This window comes from Agelaius phoeniceus, chromosome 9 (assembly GCF_051311805.1).
Source record: "Agelaius phoeniceus isolate bAgePho1 chromosome 9, bAgePho1.hap1, whole genome shotgun sequence".
NCBI lineage: Eukaryota > Metazoa > Chordata > Aves > Passeriformes > Icteridae > Agelaius > Agelaius phoeniceus.
The window spans coordinates 26517240-26539902 of NC_135273.1; the positions used below are offsets into that span (position 1 = coordinate 26517240).

Below are 22663 nucleotides of genomic sequence, written 5' to 3' on the forward strand. Positions count from 1 at the left end.
CTTGCCATCCTGACAAGTGCAAAACTGCCGAGAAAAAAACTCTACTTCAGCATTTGCACTAATTCAATAGAGAAATAAGAGTAGCAAAAGCACTGACTGTGCAATATTTATTTAATAATTAACTATCTTATAAGCATAAAACTAAAATATATGAAGCTTTTTCTTTTTTGGGTAAAAAATTATCGAAACACTTTCTTTCTTCCAGAGGACTCAAAAATTAATAGAAAAAGCTTAACCATCCTACATTTACAGAATATTTTAAATTAAATGAAAAGAATTCTAAGACTCTACAACCCAAAACCTTAGAACAGAGGATTCATTAGGAGGATTCAGAAGATTAATTGCATTAGGATCCTACTGCTTTTAATTCCTTTGCATTTCTTTGGCTTTTAGATTAAACAACATTATGCACTACACAAGCAACAAGAAGAGAACATGTAATACAAACAGCTGTTAAATTAAAGGTATAGGTTCTTGTCATATGTTGGCTGTGAAAGAAGCATTAGGAGACAAAAGGTGATGGCAAATACTTTGTTTCTGAACTATACATGAGTAATTTGGCTGGTTAAGATCTGGTTGGTTGTATCCATTACACACTCAGAGATTAAAGACCATTACGTTTATAAATACAAATAGTAAGGGCTGCAATTGCAATTGTCTAAGGAGGTATGTGTTCCTTTGTGCTTACTTATTTTGTTAAAGATAAAAAAGAAATGCACGCTATTTCTGGCCCACACGAATGTTCAGAATTAAGCTACTAATATCTAAGAATTTTCCTGAGCGCAACTGTAGCTTTTGGAGCTTTCTCACACCGGCAGTGTCGCACAGCTGCCTTTTCAGGGCTGCCAGAGGATTTATGCAGCACAATGGTCAGCATCATTCCTGCCCGATTCCAGCCCTCCCTCGGGAAGATGGCAATGCCTGGGACGGCGCGGGATCTTTCCCGAGCGGGTCCCTTTGCTTTTCTTGGCCAGCGATTCCTCTTCTTGGAGCTGCTGCTCGCGGGCTCTGCCGTGTGCGAGCCGGGGGCGGGCCGGGGAGGGGCTGCGGCGCTGGGGCACCGGGACAGCGGCGGGCACTCGTCCCGGCCCGCCGGAGCAGCGGCACCCATGGCCGGTAAGTGCCGGGGGCGCAGCGAGGGAGGCAGGGAGGGGGTGCCCAGCTCCTCCCGCAGCCCCGGCAGGGCTGGCGCTGGGGAGGGCTCGCTAAAGCATCAGCCCAGACCTGTCCCTGCACCGGCCGGCCGCGCTCCGCAGCCCGCCAGGGAAGGGACAGCTGGAACCGCAGGGCTGCCAGCACCTCCCGACAGGGCAGAGGCTCGGCCCTGGAGACAGGCACAGCAAATGGGCAGTCTTGCCTCCACTACCCCCCAGTTATTTAAATTATACTGTATACGTGGGCTTAGACTGTGTTTTTATATGGGATTAAAACTAGTGGTGGAGAACGAGCTGCTTGTAAACTTGCTCGTAAGCCAAAAAGCTTACTGCAAAGTTTAAGTAAAGCTTATTAAAAGCATATAATCACACAGTAAGCAAAAAGGGATGCAATCCCAGAGGAGACAGAGGATGCCTGTCAGCACCTGCTCTATGCTAGGATAAACCTGGTACCTATCAGCAGGAGACGTCTGCTGGCTCTGGGAGGAGGAGATGAAATGGCCCAACAGGTCTTTTCCATCTCCTTTGCCACGATCCAGTACCGCAGCAGGATACAATACATCAATTGCTCATGATGGCAGGTAGTTATTTTAAAATATACATATTTTGTCCCTGCATACAATGGATGCAACTAATCTCAGTGGTCAATTTGTGACTAGTGCTACATTGTGCCTTAAGCCACTGGTTCTGTTGCTGATCTAATCAGATAAGATGGTCTAAAAGTGAGACAAATTCTCCTTACTCTCATTAAATTACAGGTAACTACTGAAATGAGTAAAACTTTACCTTAAATCTACAGCTATGTAAAGTTTAAAAAAAACCCCAGAATTTGAGTCTATGCCTATGGGTGTGTCATGAATACTTATCATTCTGCAGTGAACAAATTCAGTACATAAAACTCATTAACTAAAAGACTGGAAACTCATTCTTTTACTCCAAAATCAATGCACACCTCATCATACTGTCATACATCATACATCATCATACTGTCTTTAATGGTAAATGGTGACAAACTGGCTATAGGGGAACACAGGACTGCTGCTGAGAGCATCAGAGACTTGTGAATGAACAGGACAAGTTAAACAAAGACCTGTGCAGCTTGCTTGAAATGTTAACCTTTCAGATCAGACAGTAAAACTACCAGCCATATAGAGATTTGTGTTATTTATAGTGCCCCTACATGAAGGAAACCATTAATTTCTATTATGTTCATGGGCATTAAACTGAAGCATTTTTTCTGCATCTGGCCTTCTGAGATGCAATAAAATACGAGTCTGACTGAAGATATATTTGAGCATGTCCTGCAAAACTAAAAGGAACACACACATAAAATTCCCATGCTCATGTGCATTTCCTCATACTGTGCATTCTTATTAAGGAAAACCAATTTACCCACATGGCACAGTCAGACTTGTCTCTGTATTAATATTAACCCACATCAAATAGGAGCTTGTTTCCTGTTGCTCAGAATAAGGATTGCACTGATAGTCTGGCTGAATGCTGGAACCCACTCAGTTCAGCCACCAGCTGCAAGGACAGCAAAGTGCTGTTGCTGTGGTACCGCCATGAGCAGGGTGGCTGCTCAGGGTGCTGCTGGGAGACAGCAGTGACTCAGGGAAGCAGCCAGCCAATTCCTGCAGAGGCCTAAGGCAACACACCTGGAGGGGAGCTGCAAAACCAACTTGGCTTCAGTGACTCCACCAAATGCAGGAAAATGAGTCAGGATCAGATTAAGGCCTTTGAGGCGCTATGGGCAGGTTAATTTTATAGAACGAAGTAATTACTTAAGCGTTCTGTAGCTGAAGGACATTTCATGTCACTGCAACACAGCAACACTGAAAAAGATCAGCAATAGATGTATTTTCAACTCACCTCCCATACTCTTTATAGCTCTAATGAATAAACTAAATTAAATGAAAATAGTTTGGAATTATTCAACACTATTATTCTTTGATAGTCAAAACTATCAATAGTGTTGACTGATGCTTTTGTGCTTGTATTTTCTTTATTTTACTTGTACCATTCTATAGAGATGGCTAACTGCAAGGTACCTACCAAGCACAGATAGATAAAAAGAAAAAGGAATAAAGCATAATCAAGTTAACTCTACCTAAAAGCAGAGAAGAAAAAAATTCTGTACCAGTTGTGAGAAAATGCCAGGTCACTTGGCTACTTCAGTTTCAGGGGAGACCTTGAGAACTGTCAGCACCCAGTGCTCAGCTGCTCCTGAGCTGCCTCCCATGGCTGCAGAGTGGAAGATAGAGTTTAGGTACAGAGCAAAATAATCTTTGCAGCCTATCACTCCAGCATTCTCAGCAAACATGTGAAAGCAATGAACTGAGCCTATTATCAATTATCTACCCTTGGTCTAACAAGAAATTCTCCCAACAGAATTTCTCATATTCATATTAAATACATTTATTTAGTTTTATTTGGATTTGTTCACAGTAATTATAACAAGATTTTGTTTATGTTAAGTATTCACGATTCAGGAAACTCTGTTTAATGGATATTTAACTTTGACTTCACAGGTCAGGAAACACATGCATCCTTAGAAAGAAAACAACCCATAGCTTTACTTTGTTCCTTGTGGCAGGGTCCAGATTCAAGTCGACATAGATAAATAGTTGGAAGAACAAACCAAAACAATGGTACCTTTCATATTAGGTGCTCCAGAGTTCTCTTTTTCTTCCATTATGCAAGCTCTAGCACTTCTGCCATGCTAAGGTAAATGCTAATACAAAATAAAGAGCCTGAATAATTCTTTGGCATTTGGGTTTTTTCATGTCTGTAGTCTCTCACATTGCAGTAACTGCCAGTGCTTCTGAACACTGTAATCTGTCACTGCCATTGTTATGTCTCTTCAGGTGCTGCACCATGCTATAACCAAACAAAAATGTGCATGTGAGCTGAATGCTTCATTTAAAAATAATTTTGGAATGGTTTTTGTTAGCTTTAATATTCCTGTCTACACCCAAAATATACTTAACTTTGATCTTCCTATGATGTTTTGTGTGCTTTTATGTTTGAACAGAACAAGCAGTTGCTGTGGCTGGAGGTATAATAGGAGGGATCCTTTTATTTGTCCTCCTTGGAATAACTGCATATCTGCTCTGGAAAAAATTTTGCCACCTCTTTTCTTATGAAAAGCTCATCAATCCTGTCAAAACAACAAATGCAAATGCCATTTTCCAGGATCAGGCAAATTCTGAAATTCATCTAAAAAGTACAAGGTACCTTTTTTCATTTTGTTTTTAAAGCATATGCTATGTAATTTATTTCAATTTGTCAAATATCAAATGAGCAGGTGATCCAAATATATATATATAGCATGTACAGAAATAAAGGCGATCCCTAAATTATATGAAAACATCAGTCATGTTCTGTTTTGTTCCTTTAGGAAAAGGATAATCTAACTATCAAAGTGATGGTTATTCCTGATTTATTTAAAAGAGAGAATATATTCAAGTGTAATTGGTGAATGGATAGCTTTACCTGTTAGACAAACCCAGCCTATGTTCCAGAGTCATTTCTAGTCTAATAACAGAAACAACAGGACTTTAGTTCAGGAAGGAGACTCTCTAAGAGAATTAATAATTTCAGGGATTTTGGCTCTAAAACAAGCAGCTGCAGTTAATTCTTCCTTTCCTTTGAAAGATAAATTCTAAAGGGAAGGAAAGGGGGAAAGAGAAGAATCTGTCAGAAGAATTAAGACCTAATGTGCCTCACTGTCTTTTTATGCATTAAGCAATTGTTTTTATTTGCTTTTTGATTTTATTTTTACCTTTGCATGTCTGTAGAATTTTTACATTGTGACATAAGAGCAGTAAACTTAGTACTCTCATCAGGTTTGATTTCCAGCTTTAAACCAGAAGAGTCAATAGGTGTTGTTGTCTTGAGCAGGTCCAGAAGTGTTCCATTTATCATTCCACCAACACTGCATGGGCGAGACTGGATTCACCTGACAAATGAAGAACAGGTTCAGGAAGACAGGGACCCCTTCATGACCCCTCAGTCTGGGCCACGGTCATCATTTCATTCCTTGGGTATGGCATTGCAAAAATGGGACTATTTTTAAGGGTAGGGTGGCTTTAGTATTATGAAGCATATATCTTGGGGGCACAGCAGAGACTGCATTACCCAGCACAAGCCCTAAATGCTCCATGCATTTATACATTTTATATATGAGAATTGGGCAAGAACACAGTAATTTTGTTCCCAGTGCTGTGGTACCTTACATATTTGGCAGACAAAGCAATCTCTCCTCCCATATTTTGTAAAGGCCAGGAAGTGTCTGTTGTCCCCAGAAACAGCAGTCACCAGCTGCATGCTGCAACAAATACCTAGAACTAACCAGGTACAATCACAGAAATAAGATAAAGAAAAGTGCTGCAGCCTACAATTATTCCCCCAAATCTCAGAAAAAAGGAAATAAAATATGAAATTTTTACAAAAAATTGATTGTTAATAAAGAGGGTAATTAATAAAGAGGGTAATCTGATTTACCCCAATACAGCAGTGGTTCTAAAAATGCCTGCAATGGTTCTTGAGGCTAATCTGAGGGTGCTTGTTTTGCCTTTTCTTGTAGCTGGAGCTTATGTTGTAGGAACCATTAACCCAGATCTGTACAAGTTTCCTGAAGACAAAAGTGAAACAGATTTTCCTGATGGCAGCATTGGCCGCCTCTGGTTCTCCATAGAATATGAGCAAGAGTCAGAAAGGCTCCTTGTCTCCTTGATCAAAGTCAGAAAGCTGCAGCCTCCTGCTGATTCCTGCAGTCCATTTGTGAAAATCTACCTGCTGCCTGATGAAAGAAGCTACCTGCAGTCCAAAACAAAACGTAAAACTCTTAACCCTCAGTTTGATGAAAACTTTGTTTTCCAGGTACTTTTTCTTTTGATGAGGCAGATTTTTGTTTGCAAACATTAACTTGTCAAACTACAGTACATGTTTGTATGTTCACAATGCTTCTACCAAGACAGAAGTTGTTTCCACCAGAGACAGGATTTTTTACTGGGGCTTTTGGAGATCCTGGGCTACAGAAGCATGTGGCCCCACAACTGCTCTTACTTCTAGTCTATACTAAAGTTAAGGGTTCCAGAACTTGCCCTGGGAATAACAAAACCCCCAGTTTGAATTACAGCTGAGCAGTTCAGCCCAGCAGTTCTAGAAGTGCAGAAGGAGCCAATACTGACATGATGCTTTCACAGCTTTTGGTTTCTTTGCTGTGGAAGTAGGCTAGACAGCAGAACCTGGGAGGAATCTCTGGGCTGCTATTTGTACAGTACTGCATAACTTGGCTTCCCATGCTAACAGGCTTTCAGCACATGCCACAAGACAAAAGCTTTAAAACCAAAAAAGTTTGTGTTTCAGACAACTGAAAAAATGTTTACAGATTCTAAACATCTGAGTTTGAAAGTGAATGCATCACACAGCATTAGATCCATAGGAGCTAAAAAACCACCAACTTCACAGCTTTCAAATGAACTTGTATTTTAGCTTGGATCTTGACTTCCACATAGCTCAAGTTTTAGGCAAATTTTTAAAGTACTCGAAATAATTAAAGGAAATCCCCACCTAAACTTACCACAGTTTGAAAAATATTTCCTTTGAAGTCATGCTAGAGTAGGAAAGTGTAAGATGTTTTATAACTATTAATATTCTTCATTTTCCTGTACAGGTTTCCAGTAAAATGTTGCTCCAAAGGACACTAAAGTTTTTGGTTTATCATGTTGATAAACAGAAGAAGCATCATCTCCTAGGCCAAGTTATCTTTCCACTAAAAAATGAAGCATTAACTGAGGACAACAAACTAGTCATATGGAGAGATCTGGAGAAAGAAAACTTGGAGGTACGTGATACCAGGCTCTTGGCACTGTTGAACATCTGTCATCCTACAAGTATTGGAAGGATATAGTTGAAGTAGAACTACATTCTATCAAGTACCTCACATGCAAAAGTACTTCATAAACATTTAGAATAGAAATTCCCATCTTACCAACCTGCAGACCCATAGCTATTGTAAAAGGAGTATCCAGATGCTTAGAAAAGTCACATGAATTAGGAGGTTGTTACATAAGAACTTTTGTTATTTGCTTCTCCTTTCGATTATTAAGAGCAGAAGAGGCAAGGAAATCGATATCCTCTAGAAAAGAATAATTCTGAGGGTTAGGAAAGCTGATTAATTGGTTCCATCAAATGTTACAACAGCAGAAATAAAAACATTACAACTCACTCACATGCCTCAGTGTGACAGACACCATTAGCATGAAAAAGGATTGGTCTCCCCATTTGACCACACGATGAGGGAGTTTTTCAGACATATTTGACAGGTGTTGTTCTGCTTCCAAAGCCTCCTTCAGAGCATGGTGATATCCAGTTCTCCCTGAGCTACAATGACTACCTGGGCCGTCTCACTGTGGTGGTTCTGAGGGCGAGGGGATTAAAGCTCCAGGAGGAGAGCCCTGCTGTTGGTAAGTGGGATTTCCTCCCTGCTATCAGCTCCACAATTCCTGTCTTAATTTGCTCCTTCCTCATCTGTACACCCAGGCTTGTGCTGTGGGACTCTGACAGGAACACATAAACATCCTGGTGATTTGAGTGGAAACAAGCCATATTCTGCCCTGAGGCAATTAGATTTTGATAGCTTAGTTTTGCTATCTTTGGGGTTTGTTTCATAATAAAAGGGTTGTCCTGTGGCAATTGGTGGTAACTTTTTTCTCCTGTTTTTGTACAGTGAGCAACATCCTTTTGCTGCTCTCCAGTCCAGAGAAGGCAGCATTTCAGGGGACATTAACAGTTGCCTCAAGTCAAATTCCGAGAGGTAACAGCTGCAGGACAAACTGCTTATGCTGAACACCTGTCCTGGGAGGAACTGAGTTGAGAGAAAAAAATCTCAGTTTAGGACAGTCTGGCTATTGTTCAAAGGACATGGCATGGACTCACAATTTTCTCCTTTAGCACAGAAGGCTTTTTCTGGTACAACATACTCATGTATCCCTGGTCTCAGAGATTACCTCAAAATGCTGTTTAAAATCTAACACTCAAAAGCAAAAACAGATGAAGAACTAAACTTGTATTTCAGTCTAGTGATTCTTGCAGGGCTTTGAAGCTAAACAATATAAATGCAAAATACACCTACAATTTAAAAAGAAAAGAAGTTTAGTCCTCTATATATATTAGACACACATCACGATGTTTTTTTTTTAACAAATTAAGCCTTCAAAAAAGTCTCCATCAGAGGAAGGCACAGAAACACAAGATCAAGGATGCAGGGTAAGAATATGGCTGCTTATTTTAACAGCACTTAAACTGGAAAGTGCACTCCAAAACTGCACCTTCAGTACTTTGTAGCCTCCCTGCTTTATGTCATGCTGTCATGTGTGTTCCATCAATCTTTCACAATCTGATGTTACACTTGATATTGACTCCCAAAAGGAAGCAATTCCCTAAGCTGTCTCCCAAAACTGCTTCTTGAGGATGTCTTTTAGTCTTGAATTTCTTTTTCTCCAAGGTGTGTATGTCAAAGTCTCACTAATGAACCATAATAAATTCATCAAAAGTAAAAAGACAGCAGCTCTTCTGGGAACTCCCAACCCTGTGTACAATGAAACCTTCAGTTTCAAGGCAGATCAGACAGAGCTGGATACAGCAAGCCTGAGTCTATCTGTGCTCCAGAGTAACAAAGGAGAAAGTAAGTTATATAAACTATTACAGTCATATAAATTACTACTGTCAAGATGTCAAATCTCTTACACACTTGAGACATGTTTAAAGTTGAGAGGAAGTAATTCCTTCCCAGCAATAATCATAAAACATGTAAGAGTTTTGGGGTATTTCAAAGGCTGTCTCTTTAAAAGCAGAACAATTTATTTGTAGTTAAGCATATGTCTCTCTTTCAGAGGCTACATTCCATGGAAGACATTAATAAAATCACTGTAGCCTAGTCAATGCTAGTACAAGGTGCTGTGCCTTTGTTTCATTCCAGCATCCCATTAAAACAAGCTTATGTGAACACTTGTATGTGCAACACACAGCCTCCAAAACTGTGTGGCCATTCACTCCTTCTAAGCATATTTGAAAGAGGAATAGGAATTTTAATTATCTCAACAGAGAGAAAGAGAGAAGAGAGATTAGCAAACATCCCCATTCCCTGGCAGAAAACCTGATGCACGAGGCCACCTCTTACTAACTGTTAGAGAATCCATTAAGGAGTTCTGCTTACAGAAGCAAATCAGAATTCAGTATTTCCACTGCTCACAAGAAAATCATCTTCCCTGCACTGCAAATATGAGCTCAATAATTTTCCCCATTCATAGCTGAAAAATCCAGGCATGAATAAGCAATCTGGACCTTGGCAGTGGAAAGACACATATTACAGCTCCCAGCTGTCTCAGTAACTGCGTTTATTTTTTGCAAAGCCAGAGCATCATGTGAATCCTACTGAGGTTGAAGATACCCAAAATTAGGGCATGCTTCCCCAGTAAACCTGAGGTAAAGGGGCCAGACAGATACAGATCAGATATTTGCACCTTGAAGATGTTTTAGTTTAACTTCAGGTAAAAGGACAGGCCTGCATTGACTAAACACCCACTTACTGCTGTACCTTTTAATGCTGAACCTCAGCAGGTAGAAGCTACAGAATCTGAAGTCCAGGGTTACTTCGCTGAGAAATGTTTTGGTTTAAAAATACCTTTCAGAAAAGGCATTATTTGGAGAAAAACATATTGTCATCTTATTGCAAGGGTTCCATACTGTTGTCTCCTTATCACAAAAGTTCCATACCTTCTTGGTGTTTCCTGTGGGCCCCTCCTCCAAGCACTGACTCTCTCTTCTTCACAAAGCAGCCAACTGGCTCCAGCTCCCTTCTCACCCAGCCACCCCACTCTTTTATAGCATCTTCTCATTGCTTACAGCTGTGGCCTGTTAAAGTCAGGCCTGCTCCTGATCTTTGATAATTGGCCCAGCTGCAACTCCTTAGGGGTAAGGTTACTTTCTACACTATCTTTATTTTCTTATATTCTATCCCCCTACAAATACATGTTGATATTCTAATGTAGGCAAGGGTTTCAGAGAAGCATCACAGGGGTTCATCACTAACTGCCTTTTTTCCCCAGAAACACTTCTGCTGGGACGAGTAGTAGTTGGGCCTTTCATGTACACACGTGGCAGAGAACTGGAGCACTGGAATGAGATGATCAGCAAGCCCAAGGAGCTGGTTAAACGATGGCATGCTCTCTGCCACAGCACGTGAACAGCACTGAGGAAAAACCAACCTTAACATGGAGAAGTTCTTACTATCTTTCTCATCTAAAGGGTAAAAAAAAAATCTTTGCTAAGATTTTGTACCTGAAGAAGAAAAGAATAAAATAAATTATTTCCTTGACCAAACACAAATAAAAGATTTGGTCCCTGGTAGGCTGGGAGTCCCTCCTTCCTCTCTTCAAAATATATGTTAAATTTAATTAACATGCAGCTGAGCAAACAAAACAGCCAAACATGATCTCTCGGTATTAATTATTTTGACTGGTAAATTCCACTTCTTGGTCATGAGTTCTGGGCACAAATGATCACACATGTAGACAGAGCCCAAGAACTGCCAGTGATGACACCAGGCCTATCTGCCCACTGTTCCACATCACCACAGTGCTTCACCAAAAAGGAGAGAAGCCCAGTGAGAATGCCAAAACAGACACAGCCCAAAAGACACTGACTAATACATGTAGAACTTGTTTAAATTAGCAGCATCACATTTAAGACCTCTTTTGAACAGGAAGGGTGAAGGCACTGCTCATTGGTCACACACCTGGAAGCACCTGTTCACACCCCTCAGCACCTCAGTGTATTTCCTGCAGTAAGTCAGTTCAATGTTTTCAGCTGACCCCAAGTACAGCACTTTGTGTTGACACTAAGGGACAAGCAGAGAAGTCACAGAGTCACAAGTGACTGGAGGCTATTCCAGTACTGGAGTACTCTGGGACAGTAAGATGAGGACATGTCCTGTCCTATTACATTTCTCTCTAAACACATCTCTGCTGGAGACAGAGCATTGATTACAAGAGCCTTGGGTTTGACCTGGTATGACCATTCTCACACTGAAAATCCAATTAGCTTAAGCCCCCTGGGCATGTGTCTGTTTTAGTAGTAGAGTCCTCTTCATTAAGTAAATTACTGCTCTCTAAAGTAATTTGGAGCAATTATTCCTAATCAAATAAAATACGACATTTTTCTCTTTTTGATTGTTCACTGGGGACCTGAGCTCTGTACCCTTCTCACTGTACACTCATAAACCAGACACACAGACTACTGCAGCAAAACATTTTGCACAATCATGTTCCATAACCTCTACAGCTGAAATAAAACCAACTTCCTTTCAAACAGGATACAACATTAATTAATTCAAAACCTTAAAAATATTAGCCTTCTCTGGGGAGATGAAACCACTTTCCATTTTGATAATATTGTTATTACCTAAAGGAAATGTTATGAATGAGAAGATACCACAGAGGAATTGTAAGATAACAGACCTCCCTGATCCACCATCTGACATGTTACACAGTACCCTCAGTCTGTCTTGCTAATTACACCACTGGATACAAAATGAGCCAAACTCATTACATTACAAAGCTGTATTCAAATTTCAGCCCCACAAAACTACTGCAAACCAATCTGATAAGCAAAGTTATTCTGTTTGTTCTGGGGAGAAAAACTACAGTTATCATACAGTTAACATATTACTAGAATAAAGTGATTTTACCAAATAAATGTTGTATTTTATTATTTCAACCATACCATTAAGGATCTTAAAAGTAAGCAGTTAGTATTTCAGACAGCTGGTTTATGAGCTTGTGCAGAAGATGCATGGAGTGTCTGTTAACAAATACCCCCAAGGTGGGAAGTCACCTGTCTGACATTGATGTACAGTGTGGTCCTCTTTTATTATACATTGAAGTAACAATACTTCCAGCTTGTGTGTTCAGTAATTTCAGCTAAATTGTGAAGAAACAAATTCTAATGCACTTACCAATGTACTTGTACTCACAGTCACCCAAGGGAAGCAAGTGAGAAAGGCCCTTTTTGACTCTACCTGAACAAGAGTTATTTCAAAGCAAGAAACATCATCAAATAAGGAGTTCTAATACAATGTTTTTAACTGTCACATAATGAGCAATTTTTTTACCTACTGCCTTTTATAAAACATCCATCTGATCTTGTGCTTGAGACTTACCTTGAGCTGAAGGAGGTGAAATGATTACAAGACAGTTCTGTTTTGCAAGAGAAAAGAGCAGCAGCAAAATTGCTGAGGGTAAATGGCAAAAATTCTACTGTTAAAAAAAAGGAAAGCAACCACAACAGCAAAACAGAACCACCAAGCTACAGATAGCATATGGGTAAGACAAAGAAAAATTGTGAAACTAAGATATTACTGAATTCTCTAATATGCCAGGTCTCAGGAAAATTCAGTCTCTCACAATGGTAGTGAACTTTTCTGAGGAGAAAAAGGAAAACAGATGTGGAAGAAATTGTTGGAATTTATTAACGTCATTATTAACACAAATATGCATGTATAAAAATATATTATGCATGTATAAAAATATATTTTACGAAAATTCATCAGTATTACTCCAGCAGTATATACTATTAGCAGATATTCCATACCAGTCCTTTTGATAGTTTTCCTTTTTTCATAAGTTAAAACTAAAATCCTTTATTATAGTTTTTACAAGAGATTTGCTTCCTTCAGCTAAGTAATTTTTCTTCTGCTTCCCATCTGTGTGTCCTTATGGTCTTTGTTACTCAATTAGTGCAGAGGTCAAAGATCAGGATGAAAATTCAGCAGATGGAAATCCTTTTGCAAAGGATAGCTGTTCTCATCTAGCACAAAGTGGCTTCTGATTTCCAACAAATAGGATGCTTCTGTATCTGCCAGCAGTGAATGACACAGATCTGCTACTACTGTGCTGTAGGTTATATCTGAAGAGGGCACTGCAAAACACAAAACAATTCAATTTACACTTGATTTTCACAATAGCACCTAACATTCAAGTTCTACCTCCAAGAAGCTCCATTTAATTACTGCAAGTGAAGTTCAACATCTGAATAGAAAATTAACTTTTATTTTTAATTACTTTTTAAAAACAGTGAGCTGAGCCTGTTTCTCATTAAACTGTTAACACCTGTGAATTACATAAAACACTTCAAGTCAAACAGGACATATCAAGTGAAGCTTGTCTGAAACACAGTTCAATGTTTCAGAATGAAAACATGCCAGCTCCTTCTAAAAGCTCCTAAGACATTCAATTTTGCACATAAGGAATCTATTTAGTTATTGAATATTTAGCTATATACCTATTATATAACTAAGTCGTTGTAGTTATTCACACCTCTCACCTCCTGTTGTTGCAACCTCTCCAGTGAAATTGAGTTTGTCAGACAGCCACTTTGATGTTGGTGGTTTAGGGTTTTTTTTCAACTGTAAATGATTAAAAATTTTCCTTCCATTGTGAACTTTGCTGCCTGTTTCTATCACAAGTAATTAATGAATCAGTACCTACTAATCTCTTCAGCCAATCTGCAGGAATATTGAGGAAGATTTTTTCCATCAACTCAGACACCACATGAACATAAATTTCATGTCCTTCATCTTCTACTGTCATCAAAGCAGGTCTAGATCAGAAAACAAAGTTTCATGAAAGTTAGCTGCTATGGTTTGTTTTTTATTGAAACTTAATCTTACTGTGCAACATAATACCAAGAAATAGAAAAATGAGAAAATCTCGATGTACTTGTGTCAAATCTGTAGCTCTGGAATCAGTTTGAGGAATAAATAAGGAAATGGCCCTAAACTGAGACAGGACACTCAGATTAGACATTAGAAGGAAATTTTTTACTGTTAGGATGGTCAGGATTGCCCATGGACGTGGTGGAAATACAAAGCAGGGACATAAGCTTAGGTGTGTCACTTGGAATTGTACCATCTGTATCAACATCACTCTGTATTATCTGTCTTAATACATCACTTTATAGCCACATAATACCAGGGTATAGCTCTTGCACTATAAATAATACCAAATGTTTTCACAAACCACTGAAGAAATAAAAATCCCTATTTGGAAATACTCCCAAGGTGATGCATTCTTACTAAATTGATCAGAAAAAAATTTCAGTGCAAAAATGTCAGGCTTTTCTCTGAAAAAAACGGACACGTAAATTCTACATCTGGATGTGTTCTCATGCTGAGAGTACAAACACTGGAAATCCTTATCATTTTTCTATCATCTTTTGTGCAGGAGCAAACTGAGGTCCTTCATGCCCACTGAGATTTCATAGTCTTATGAAAGACTGGCAGAACCTTTTCAGTTAAGGAAAAAACCTTTTTGCACTTAATCCTTCCTCACAGGAAAACAAATAGCACATAAAGATGCAAGACTATTTTGCTTAGAGGAAAAATACTAAGTCACTACCTGGTTAGATAAATAGGATATTTAAGTCCTAGTTCATTAAGTAATAGTATTTAAGTTAATGATTCATTAAGCTCATTATGGAAGAGTTTAGAAAGAATTTGAGAAAAAAATTTAGATTGAAAATTTACATATTCTAGAATTCTATCACATCCATGGTTGTCTCAATGAACATTCTCTAGCTACATGTCTTTCTAGTCACAATGAAAACTACACTTCAAACACCCAAGATAAATGTGAGAATTGAACAATTAGTCAATAGAGATGTACCTACATCAACTGGATCCACTTAGTTTATTTTCTCTAAGTGTGAATATATGTGTCCCACAGTGCCATCTGGTGATAACTCACTATCTCTCCTCTCCCAGAATGTTTATTGAAAACATTTGTCAATATTATTTCTGCACAGCTGAAAGTGACTAATCCGTTTAAAAACATGGTTCTGCATGCACGTGATTTCAGATTTAGGCTGGAACAAGATTCTCAAGGAGTTTTCCTTTGGTCCTCAAGCTTCTACTCCACCTCAGCTTTATCTGACACAGTACTGGGTAAACATCATTCCTGCATGATAGTATTCACAGAAATTAAAAAGTTAGATTCAAACTAAGAATATCGTGTATAAATAACGACATTATAATACAGCAATTCAAGAACAACAAACTGAAAATTCATTGGAGAGACAGGGATTGCTAACCACACCTTAAACAAAGAATTTTAGATATGGGGGAAATTAAAATGGAGAAAGTTTACCTCCCTAATAATACACATTACTTTCACTCTATTTTGTTTACCTGTAGAATGTTTTTACTTTGCTGTATGGCAGACATCTAATACATTGCTTATAGATCATGTTCTCATCTGCCTGTAGTTCCAAACCACATTTGGCACAACCTGAATATGTGATCATAGGCAGAGAAGCCAAAACACATTCCAGTGAAGTGTCAGCAGAGAAGATGAGTTGCTTGTACTGACCAGTGGAAATAGTAAACTTCAATTCCAAGATACGGGCTTTCACTTGGACCACTCCTACAAAAACAATTCAAATATGAATTAAGCTTTATTTAGAACTGAAAGCGAAATCAATGGCTACAGCTGATTAAAAACCAAAATTGCTATCAAGAACTTTCTCAGTTTCTTCCCCCTTTATTAACACATGCTCAAATTTTTAGAGGTATTTTATTCAGTGAAAAATCTTGGTGGCTAAATATTATTTTAAAATGTACAAAAAAACTACATTTTCAGGTACTATATCAGTAGATGCCACTACAGAAGATGCCTGAATAAGAGATCAAAATTGTGCAAAGAATTTCCAAGTGATTTTCTTCCCACTGTTTCAAAGACACTGAAAAGCACAGCTTTAATGACTTAGCTTTTCATTATTTATATATAAACTAGAGTTAACTGCTGCAAGAACAGCTTTAATGACTTCCTAGCATTTAACACCACCCATAGCCATCTTCTAGGCTTATCTGGGAGAGGATGACTGTGTAAAATGTCTTCTTTGTCCTTTTGTAAGAAGTTTTCAATAGCAGTAGCTATTGAGAGTTCCAGTTTTTGAGAAACACTGATAAACTTCCAGTAATTAGTCACATCATTACTGGACTGGCTGGTGTGGATAACAAAAGTCAGCATTTCCCTCTGTGCTCTGAAGCTGCCTTTGCATGGCAGCACACATCACACCTATCCCTCTGCTGGCCTCATGGGATGAAGGCTGCATTCAGTTTGGCCAAGTACAGGGCAGCAGCCTCCAGAATAAATTCAGACCCAGACCTGGGCTACCTTAAAAAAACAATCATCTTACCTCATCATGAGAGCATCTATTCTGCCTACTTGTGCATGGCACAACAGACATTACAGAGCTGTGGATAACATTTACCTGAGCATTTTTCTTCCAGGAGTGCTGAGAGCCTTGTCAACTCCATGAGGGATGTCTGGCTTTTCTGAAACTTTTCTTTGAATTCAACTGCCCTTTTGTCATCATCAAACAAGCACTCATAGGATGACCATGGAGTAGTGTGCAGTTCCAGGTCACCTGAGACAGAACTACACTGGACCAAAAGGTATTTGAAAGCCCATATGTGGTCTGCAGAACAAAAAAGCAAACAGAAGAGTTTATTTTCTGTACTGTGGTTAATTTACAGAAAGCCAAGGTCACGTACAAGATTGAGAAACAAATCAGAAGACATTCTCACATAGCCAGCTCTGGTAACTTCCTTTAAAGTGTGATGACATGTAAGGTTCTTCCTTTCCCTATAAACTTTACATGAGTTGTTTCCCATAACAGAAATTTCATTTCACCTCTACCAAATTCAGCTGTCACGACAACTGAGCATTTTGAAAAAGAAACCAGCTCTGAAATGTGTTGTCAGCACTAATGCTGGCAATGTCTCAGAGAAAAAATCTTCATGTTGATTAATCAACTTCCATTTTAATGTGATTAATGTTTTTAATCTTCCATCTCCAGAATTTTCATTTAACATAAACCTAGTTTAACTTTTCTTAAAAGATCAAGACTAGGAATAAATCAAAGTTTGGTAGTAGTCACTGCACAGTCACATGTAATTCTTGTCATTCTAAGTAGAAGAGATGCTTCTACTTAGTTACCTGGACTTGTTCTCAAGACCATCAGGATATAAAGCCTGAAGTGGAAAGCAGAAAATGATAAAAGGAGTAGGAAAAACCCAGCAATTCATGCTACACCAGACAATGATAAGGAAGACCCAGCAAAACTGGTAACACAGTTAACACTCATGGATTTTTTATAGTTACATAACCAGGCACTATTTAAGTAAGTGCATCTTGTATATAGATTGAAGTTTTTAAATATTTATGCCTTCTCAGTGTTCTGAAGTGCAATCAAATTCTGTTACTGATGGCACTGCTTCTAAACAGAGATGATGTTAGAATTAGCACAAAATACATTATCCCTCCAAGGGGAGTATTGAAAGGTTGAATGGATAAATGTTACCAGCTGAATACTTAAAAGGCACTTAGAGCATCACAAAAATCCTTTCAGACCTACCCATAGGTACAAGGAACCTTACCTTTTTTCCTCTGAAGCTGGGGGTACCAGGCAGCCCCTGCCCCCCACAGAACCATCCTGTAGTGTTGATCTCTGTTCTGTTCTACTGTTAAAATAATTTTTCTTTGGCTGCCACCTCTGTAGCTGTACACAGATTCTGGTAAGAATTGAAATTACATTACTTCTACAGTGAAAAGCATATAAGCACACAAACCCCACGTGCCTCAGTATTACAGTGAAATCATGGTATAAATATAAATCATTTTATGCTACAATTAAAAGCAAAGAAGAATACACCTACAATTTCTTCTGGACAGAAAATAACCTGCTTTCTTCTGCAACAGGAATCTAGTTTGAGGGAGTGCATAAAGTATATTAATTAACTTTTATCCATCTAAGTACTCAGTAACTGGATAACTCCCTTTGAAGCAGAAGTATCTGAGCATCTTTCAGCTCCCATTCTTCCTGACTTGTCCTGAGTAGTAAGAAATTGTACTCAATCTCTCAGCAACTGTTGTAATTGGAAGTTCCCATAACTTCTGTAGAACACAGTGGAAGAAACATTTCACTACAAGTTTTCACATAAAAGAAAACTATAGGCACAAGGTGTACAAGGCACACTAAAACTATTAGTAACAGTACATACAAACCTCTACACAGCTCTTATCCAGGACACTGCATGTCTGTTTCAGTTCCACACTAAAACTACAGCATTTTTCAAAAATAATTTTTCAACAAGAACACCTGGATGGAATAACTAATTCCAAGATTTACTAGAGCAAATGATGAAGGTTTTTATCTTCAAAATTCTGCATTTAAAACTAATAAACATGCTATTGATGATGTGGGTAGAAATTTGTATCTTACTAGTTCAAGATGATAGTGCAATGTGATCAAATTTTTGTGCAAAGCTTGAAATCAAGCAGTGAGAAACATTTTGCCTTACAAAATTACTATTTAAGTTCCAGCTACTGCAGAAGTTGAAGTCCAGTGAATTAACTTACCTGTTAACACAGAAATATTGATAATTTTCAGGATTGAGTGCACCAAAACATTGGGCTGGAGCTGATCTAGCTGCACATACTGAACATCATCCAGTCTCTGAACTTGTCTTTGTGGAATGTCTCTGAAGTGTGGAAATTCTGATGATATGTATGCCAATAAGCCATGCAGAACACCATCATCCACTAGAGGATAAATTTATATGGAAAACAGGCAAAGTCACATACTGCTTTTTATGCTTAGAAGTGTAAAACTTGTGACTTGGAACATGTTAACAGTGAAAAAATCAGAACAGTTTTAAAAAAATTTAAGGTAAGAAATTCCTGAGATATATAACACTTGATTTGAAATTAAACTGCACTTCAGGGTAGTATCAAGAGGAGGCAGATGAAGTTCAGCTAAGTGCAATACTTTAAAATACCCCAAAAAAACCCTTGTACCATAGCTTGGTAAGAAGAAAGCTGTTCTTGATCATTGACCTCAGAATCTGCCTTAAGAGCTGGCTTTACAATACTGGACATCACTAAGACAGGAAGAACAATGGTGATACTTCCACAGTATCTTCCCCTCAGTCTCCAACCCTCCATGGCCTGCAATTAATCACTTTGGATCCACTTACTCCATTTTGCAAAAAATGGAATCCTCATGCAATCTCAGACATCATATGGACAGGTCCTGGGATAACTGCTGTTTCCTAAACTAAACTAATTTTTTTTTTGAGTTCAGAGTGGTAGCCACCAAACTTTATGATGATCTCCACATGCCTATCTGATGTCATGTCCACATCTTGTGCTCAGGTGTTCCTGTCATATTTTTCTATGTGTTTAGTACCTCTCAGTTGCACACATTTCTATTTTATATTATGTGTGAGGCATTGCCAGCAAAATGGAGTACTTGAAATGGCTCTTTATTGTGATTTTCATGGCAACTTATGCACTACAATCTTACATTCTTCTGTCTTGAGAGCTGAGCAGTTCCCCAGATTCAATAACTGACTGGTAAATGTTGACTGAAGCATGACCTCTCCACACCAAGGATTCTCAGACATTATTATATCTGCAAGAAAAAAACAACTTTATCAACTCACATGTCAACAATACTGAAGTGTATAATATTTCTCTTGACTATATAACTGTCTTACATAGAGATGTCTAAAGCACAGGGTTTGAAAGAGAACACTTGGAAACTCAGTGATTATTTTATTTTAATCTACCAACACCATTTACAATGAGTTGGTAAAATTGTCTCAGTTTGATGTAATTCTTAAACTCATTAGCCTCCTAGCAGACACTGCTTAGGTCTGGTTTGTAGCAGCACTTGTACTTTTCAAGAACAACTGTTTGAAAACACTGACACCTTACAGAATAGCCCTGACTCTCCATGGCTGTGTCTGAGGGCAAACTTCCATGGAACAGTCAACGCTGCACTGGCAGGATGACTGAGAACTCAGTAATGTAAGTGATGTAAGAAAGCAACTTACAAATGCTTAGCCACAGTTCCAAATTATTTGCTACATTCTTCTATTTTAAGCAGGCATTTTTAAGATCCATATTTTTAAAAGGCAAACAAAAGAACTCTCACCTGTAAGCAGTATTACATCCCCAGGAAACACAGTGAGGGACCAAAATGCAGCACCACGCCACAGCACCACCTTTCTCTCAATTTCTGACTGGTCAGTAACAACAATTGTTGCCACAGGAACTTTACATGAAGATTTTGGTATAGTCTTCTTCTGTACCTCTTTGATATGACAAGGATGTACAACTGCAACCAAAATATTGTACTTTTGATTTTTGCAGCAGCAATTCTTAAGTAGTGAGAGTTTCTTTTGGAGTTTCTTGAACTCTGCCATCCTGTCTGGATCCACTCTCAACCCAGAACCAGGTGGAGAAGAATTCAGTTTAGCTCTCTTGGATTTGAGCTCTCTTCTAAATGCTGAGTGAGAAAGATGACGGGAATTTTCATGCTTGCGGGGTCTTTTAGAAAAGTTCTTGTGAGAACAGTTCCCTTGAGAGCACAGTACCCCAGAGTTCAATGGCTCAATATGGATTTCATTTACAAGTTGCTCAGCAGCAACATTAGGTTCTTGAAACTTTTCTGCATTTTCCTGAGCACTTTCTTCCTGTTTTGTAGCTTTAACCAAAACATTTTCCCCATCATCCTCAGAACTGAAAAGTTCAAGAGAACTTGCATCCTCTTCCTCATATTCATTTTCAGTAACAGTAGTAGTACATGTTCCAACACCAGAATCACATTGGAAGTGACCATAGTGTCCCTCTTCAGCTTTTTTGCCTGCTTCTATTTCTGATAGTTTTACAATACTTTCCTGCATCTCATTCTGTGCAAAAACAGCCACCCGACTGGAAGTCAGTACACTATGAAACTCAGTGTCTGCTGACACTGCAAAGTTTGCACAGTCATTTGGTTCTTCTGCTTTGGACTCCTGAGCTTCTTGGAAAAACACATCCATACATTGCCTTAGATGTTCATGATGCTCAGTTCTGTGAGCTGCCTGAAGCCCCACAGACTGTAAATGGATGCTGACCTGCTCAGTGCTGGCAAGCAATGCAGAAATATCAGTTCTGTCAACTTCTGAAGGACAGGCTTTTGTCTCAGTGAGCTCTGGGCAGCAGGCACCTGATGGTTTCTCTTGTCCAGCTGACTCTGCACAGTCCTGGGGCAGGTGCTGATCTGCAGCCTGATTTACATCTGCAGGTGTAAATCTATCTGTGGGTTCATGACAATCAGAGCAAGCTAAACCTGTGATCTTTTTAGGTATGCAGGTACAAGTTAGTGCCACAGGGGCAGGAGATGGCAGATCTTTTCCTTCTTTTGCCATGGCCGTGCCCTGCTGGGTGGGGACCCCTGTGGGTGCAGAGCTTTCTGCCTGGGGCACCGCGGGGGCAGCAGCGGCCCGGAGCCTCCCAGGAACGCGGCCAGGGCTGTCACACAACCAGCGCAGCTCCTTCCATCGCTCACCAGCAGGGGCTGAGCTCTGCTCCAACCCCTCCCGTGGCCTCGGGATACTGGGTGCTCCCACAAAAATATGGATTTGAGGTCTTTTTGACATTTTTGACTGCTGTGTAAGTTTGACTTTAAATAAGCACAATAATAATAAATATCAGCAGATGCAAAAAAAAAGGAGGATTTTACTTTTCCGTTGCAATTTTAAAAACACCTAAAATTCATGGGAGTTTTTCATAGTTTAACCAGTAAAAACACTACTTAACTGCTTCAAGCCTATAAAAATAGATGTACAAAATCTAAAAAAGGGAATTTATTTTAGAAATATTCAGCATTTATTTCTGTCAAATTTGCACAGAAAAATAAATTTACAGCCACACCTAGTTTCTGATTCTGATACATAGAAATACAATATAGGGAAGTTAATTTTAAGTTTAATTATTGACCTATTCGTCTTCATTTACTATTGCTAATCAAACAGTCAAATGTGACTTCACTATTCAGTGCTTGATTTAAACTCATCTGAAATAAATGTAAGAAATCTTCACAGCATATTTAGGAGATCATTTCATCTTCCAGAAAATCAGTTTCAACTAAATGATTAAAACACTAGAGCTATTTAAAATTAAAGTTTGCTAGGAATGCAGTATTTTACATGCTGTTTTGGCATGAAACGACTGTTTCAGGCTATTACTGATAAATAATAATTATTTAATAACCACTAAGAGGTCAGTAAAGCTTGAGCAGGTGATTTAGGATTTGTTTTAATTCATTTATGTAGTATCAAACTACTCAAGAAATTACTAGCTTTTCTAGCTAATTAAAAATCAGCCCACTTACACAGCACACAAAAAGATGACCTTTTATTTTTTAAATTTCTGCTCTATAATTATAATTTTAATATATGGAGAAACAGCTATGACTGTTCCTTAAAATGTGATTATAGCTACTTGTTTTGGGAGTGCTGTTGCTAATAGAAGTTGCTTCAATAGGCAATTCTGCAGATGTAGAGAACACCAGAAAAAATTCAAGAGCTAATCCAGCTGTAAATAGAAGAAAAA

General features: G+C 38.7%; 2 protein-coding genes across 7 annotated transcripts in view; one reads left to right on the plus strand and one right to left on the minus strand.

The window, feature by feature from the left end:
• Positions 1-990: 990 nt before the first annotated feature.
• SYT15 (synaptotagmin 15) lies at positions 991-10407 on the plus strand. The gene is made up of 8 exons (XM_077183318.1): positions 991-1116; positions 4189-4387; positions 5058-5200; positions 5743-6038; positions 6835-7005; positions 7507-7627; positions 8668-8847; positions 10271-10407. The coding sequence occupies exons 1-8, from the start codon at positions 1110-1112 to the stop codon at positions 10405-10407; spliced, it is 1254 nt and encodes a 417-aa protein (XP_077039433.1). The 5' UTR covers positions 991-1109.
• SHLD2 (shieldin complex subunit 2) overlaps positions 3557-22663 on the minus strand; it is a 38282-nt gene continuing 19175 nt past the window's right edge. For 4 of the 6 annotated variants that reach the window (XM_077183316.1, XM_077183315.1, XM_054637387.2 and 1 more), the window contains 8 exons: positions 20220-22645; positions 19587-19694; positions 18641-18823; positions 17659-17793; positions 16491-16697; positions 15406-15640; positions 13705-13820; positions 3557-13139 (listed from right to left, as the gene is read on the minus strand). In XM_077183316.1, coding sequence (XP_077039431.1) covers positions 12967-13139; positions 13705-13820; positions 15406-15640; positions 16491-16697; positions 17659-17793; positions 18641-18823; positions 19587-19694; positions 20220-21708 — 2646 coding nt within the window. In that variant the 5' untranslated portion in view covers positions 21709-22645 and the 3' untranslated portion in view covers positions 3557-12966. The remainder of the gene's footprint in view (positions 13140-13704; positions 13821-15405; positions 15641-16490; positions 16698-17658; positions 17794-18640; positions 18824-19586; positions 19695-20219; positions 22646-22663) is intronic. The other 2 variants (XR_013183490.1, XR_013183491.1) reach the window with 2 other exon arrangements.

Excerpts from the sequence above, each read along its gene's own strand:
- SYT15 (XM_077183318.1), top strand. Across the intron at positions 7,006-7,506 it reads TGGAGAAAGAAAACTTGGAG|CCTCCTTCAGAGCATGGTGA; the intron begins GTACGTGATACC and ends CTGCTTCCAAAG. Across the intron at positions 8,848-10,270 it reads CCAGAGTAACAAAGGAGAAA|AAACACTTCTGCTGGGACGA; the intron begins GTAAGTTATATA and ends TTTTTTCCCCAG.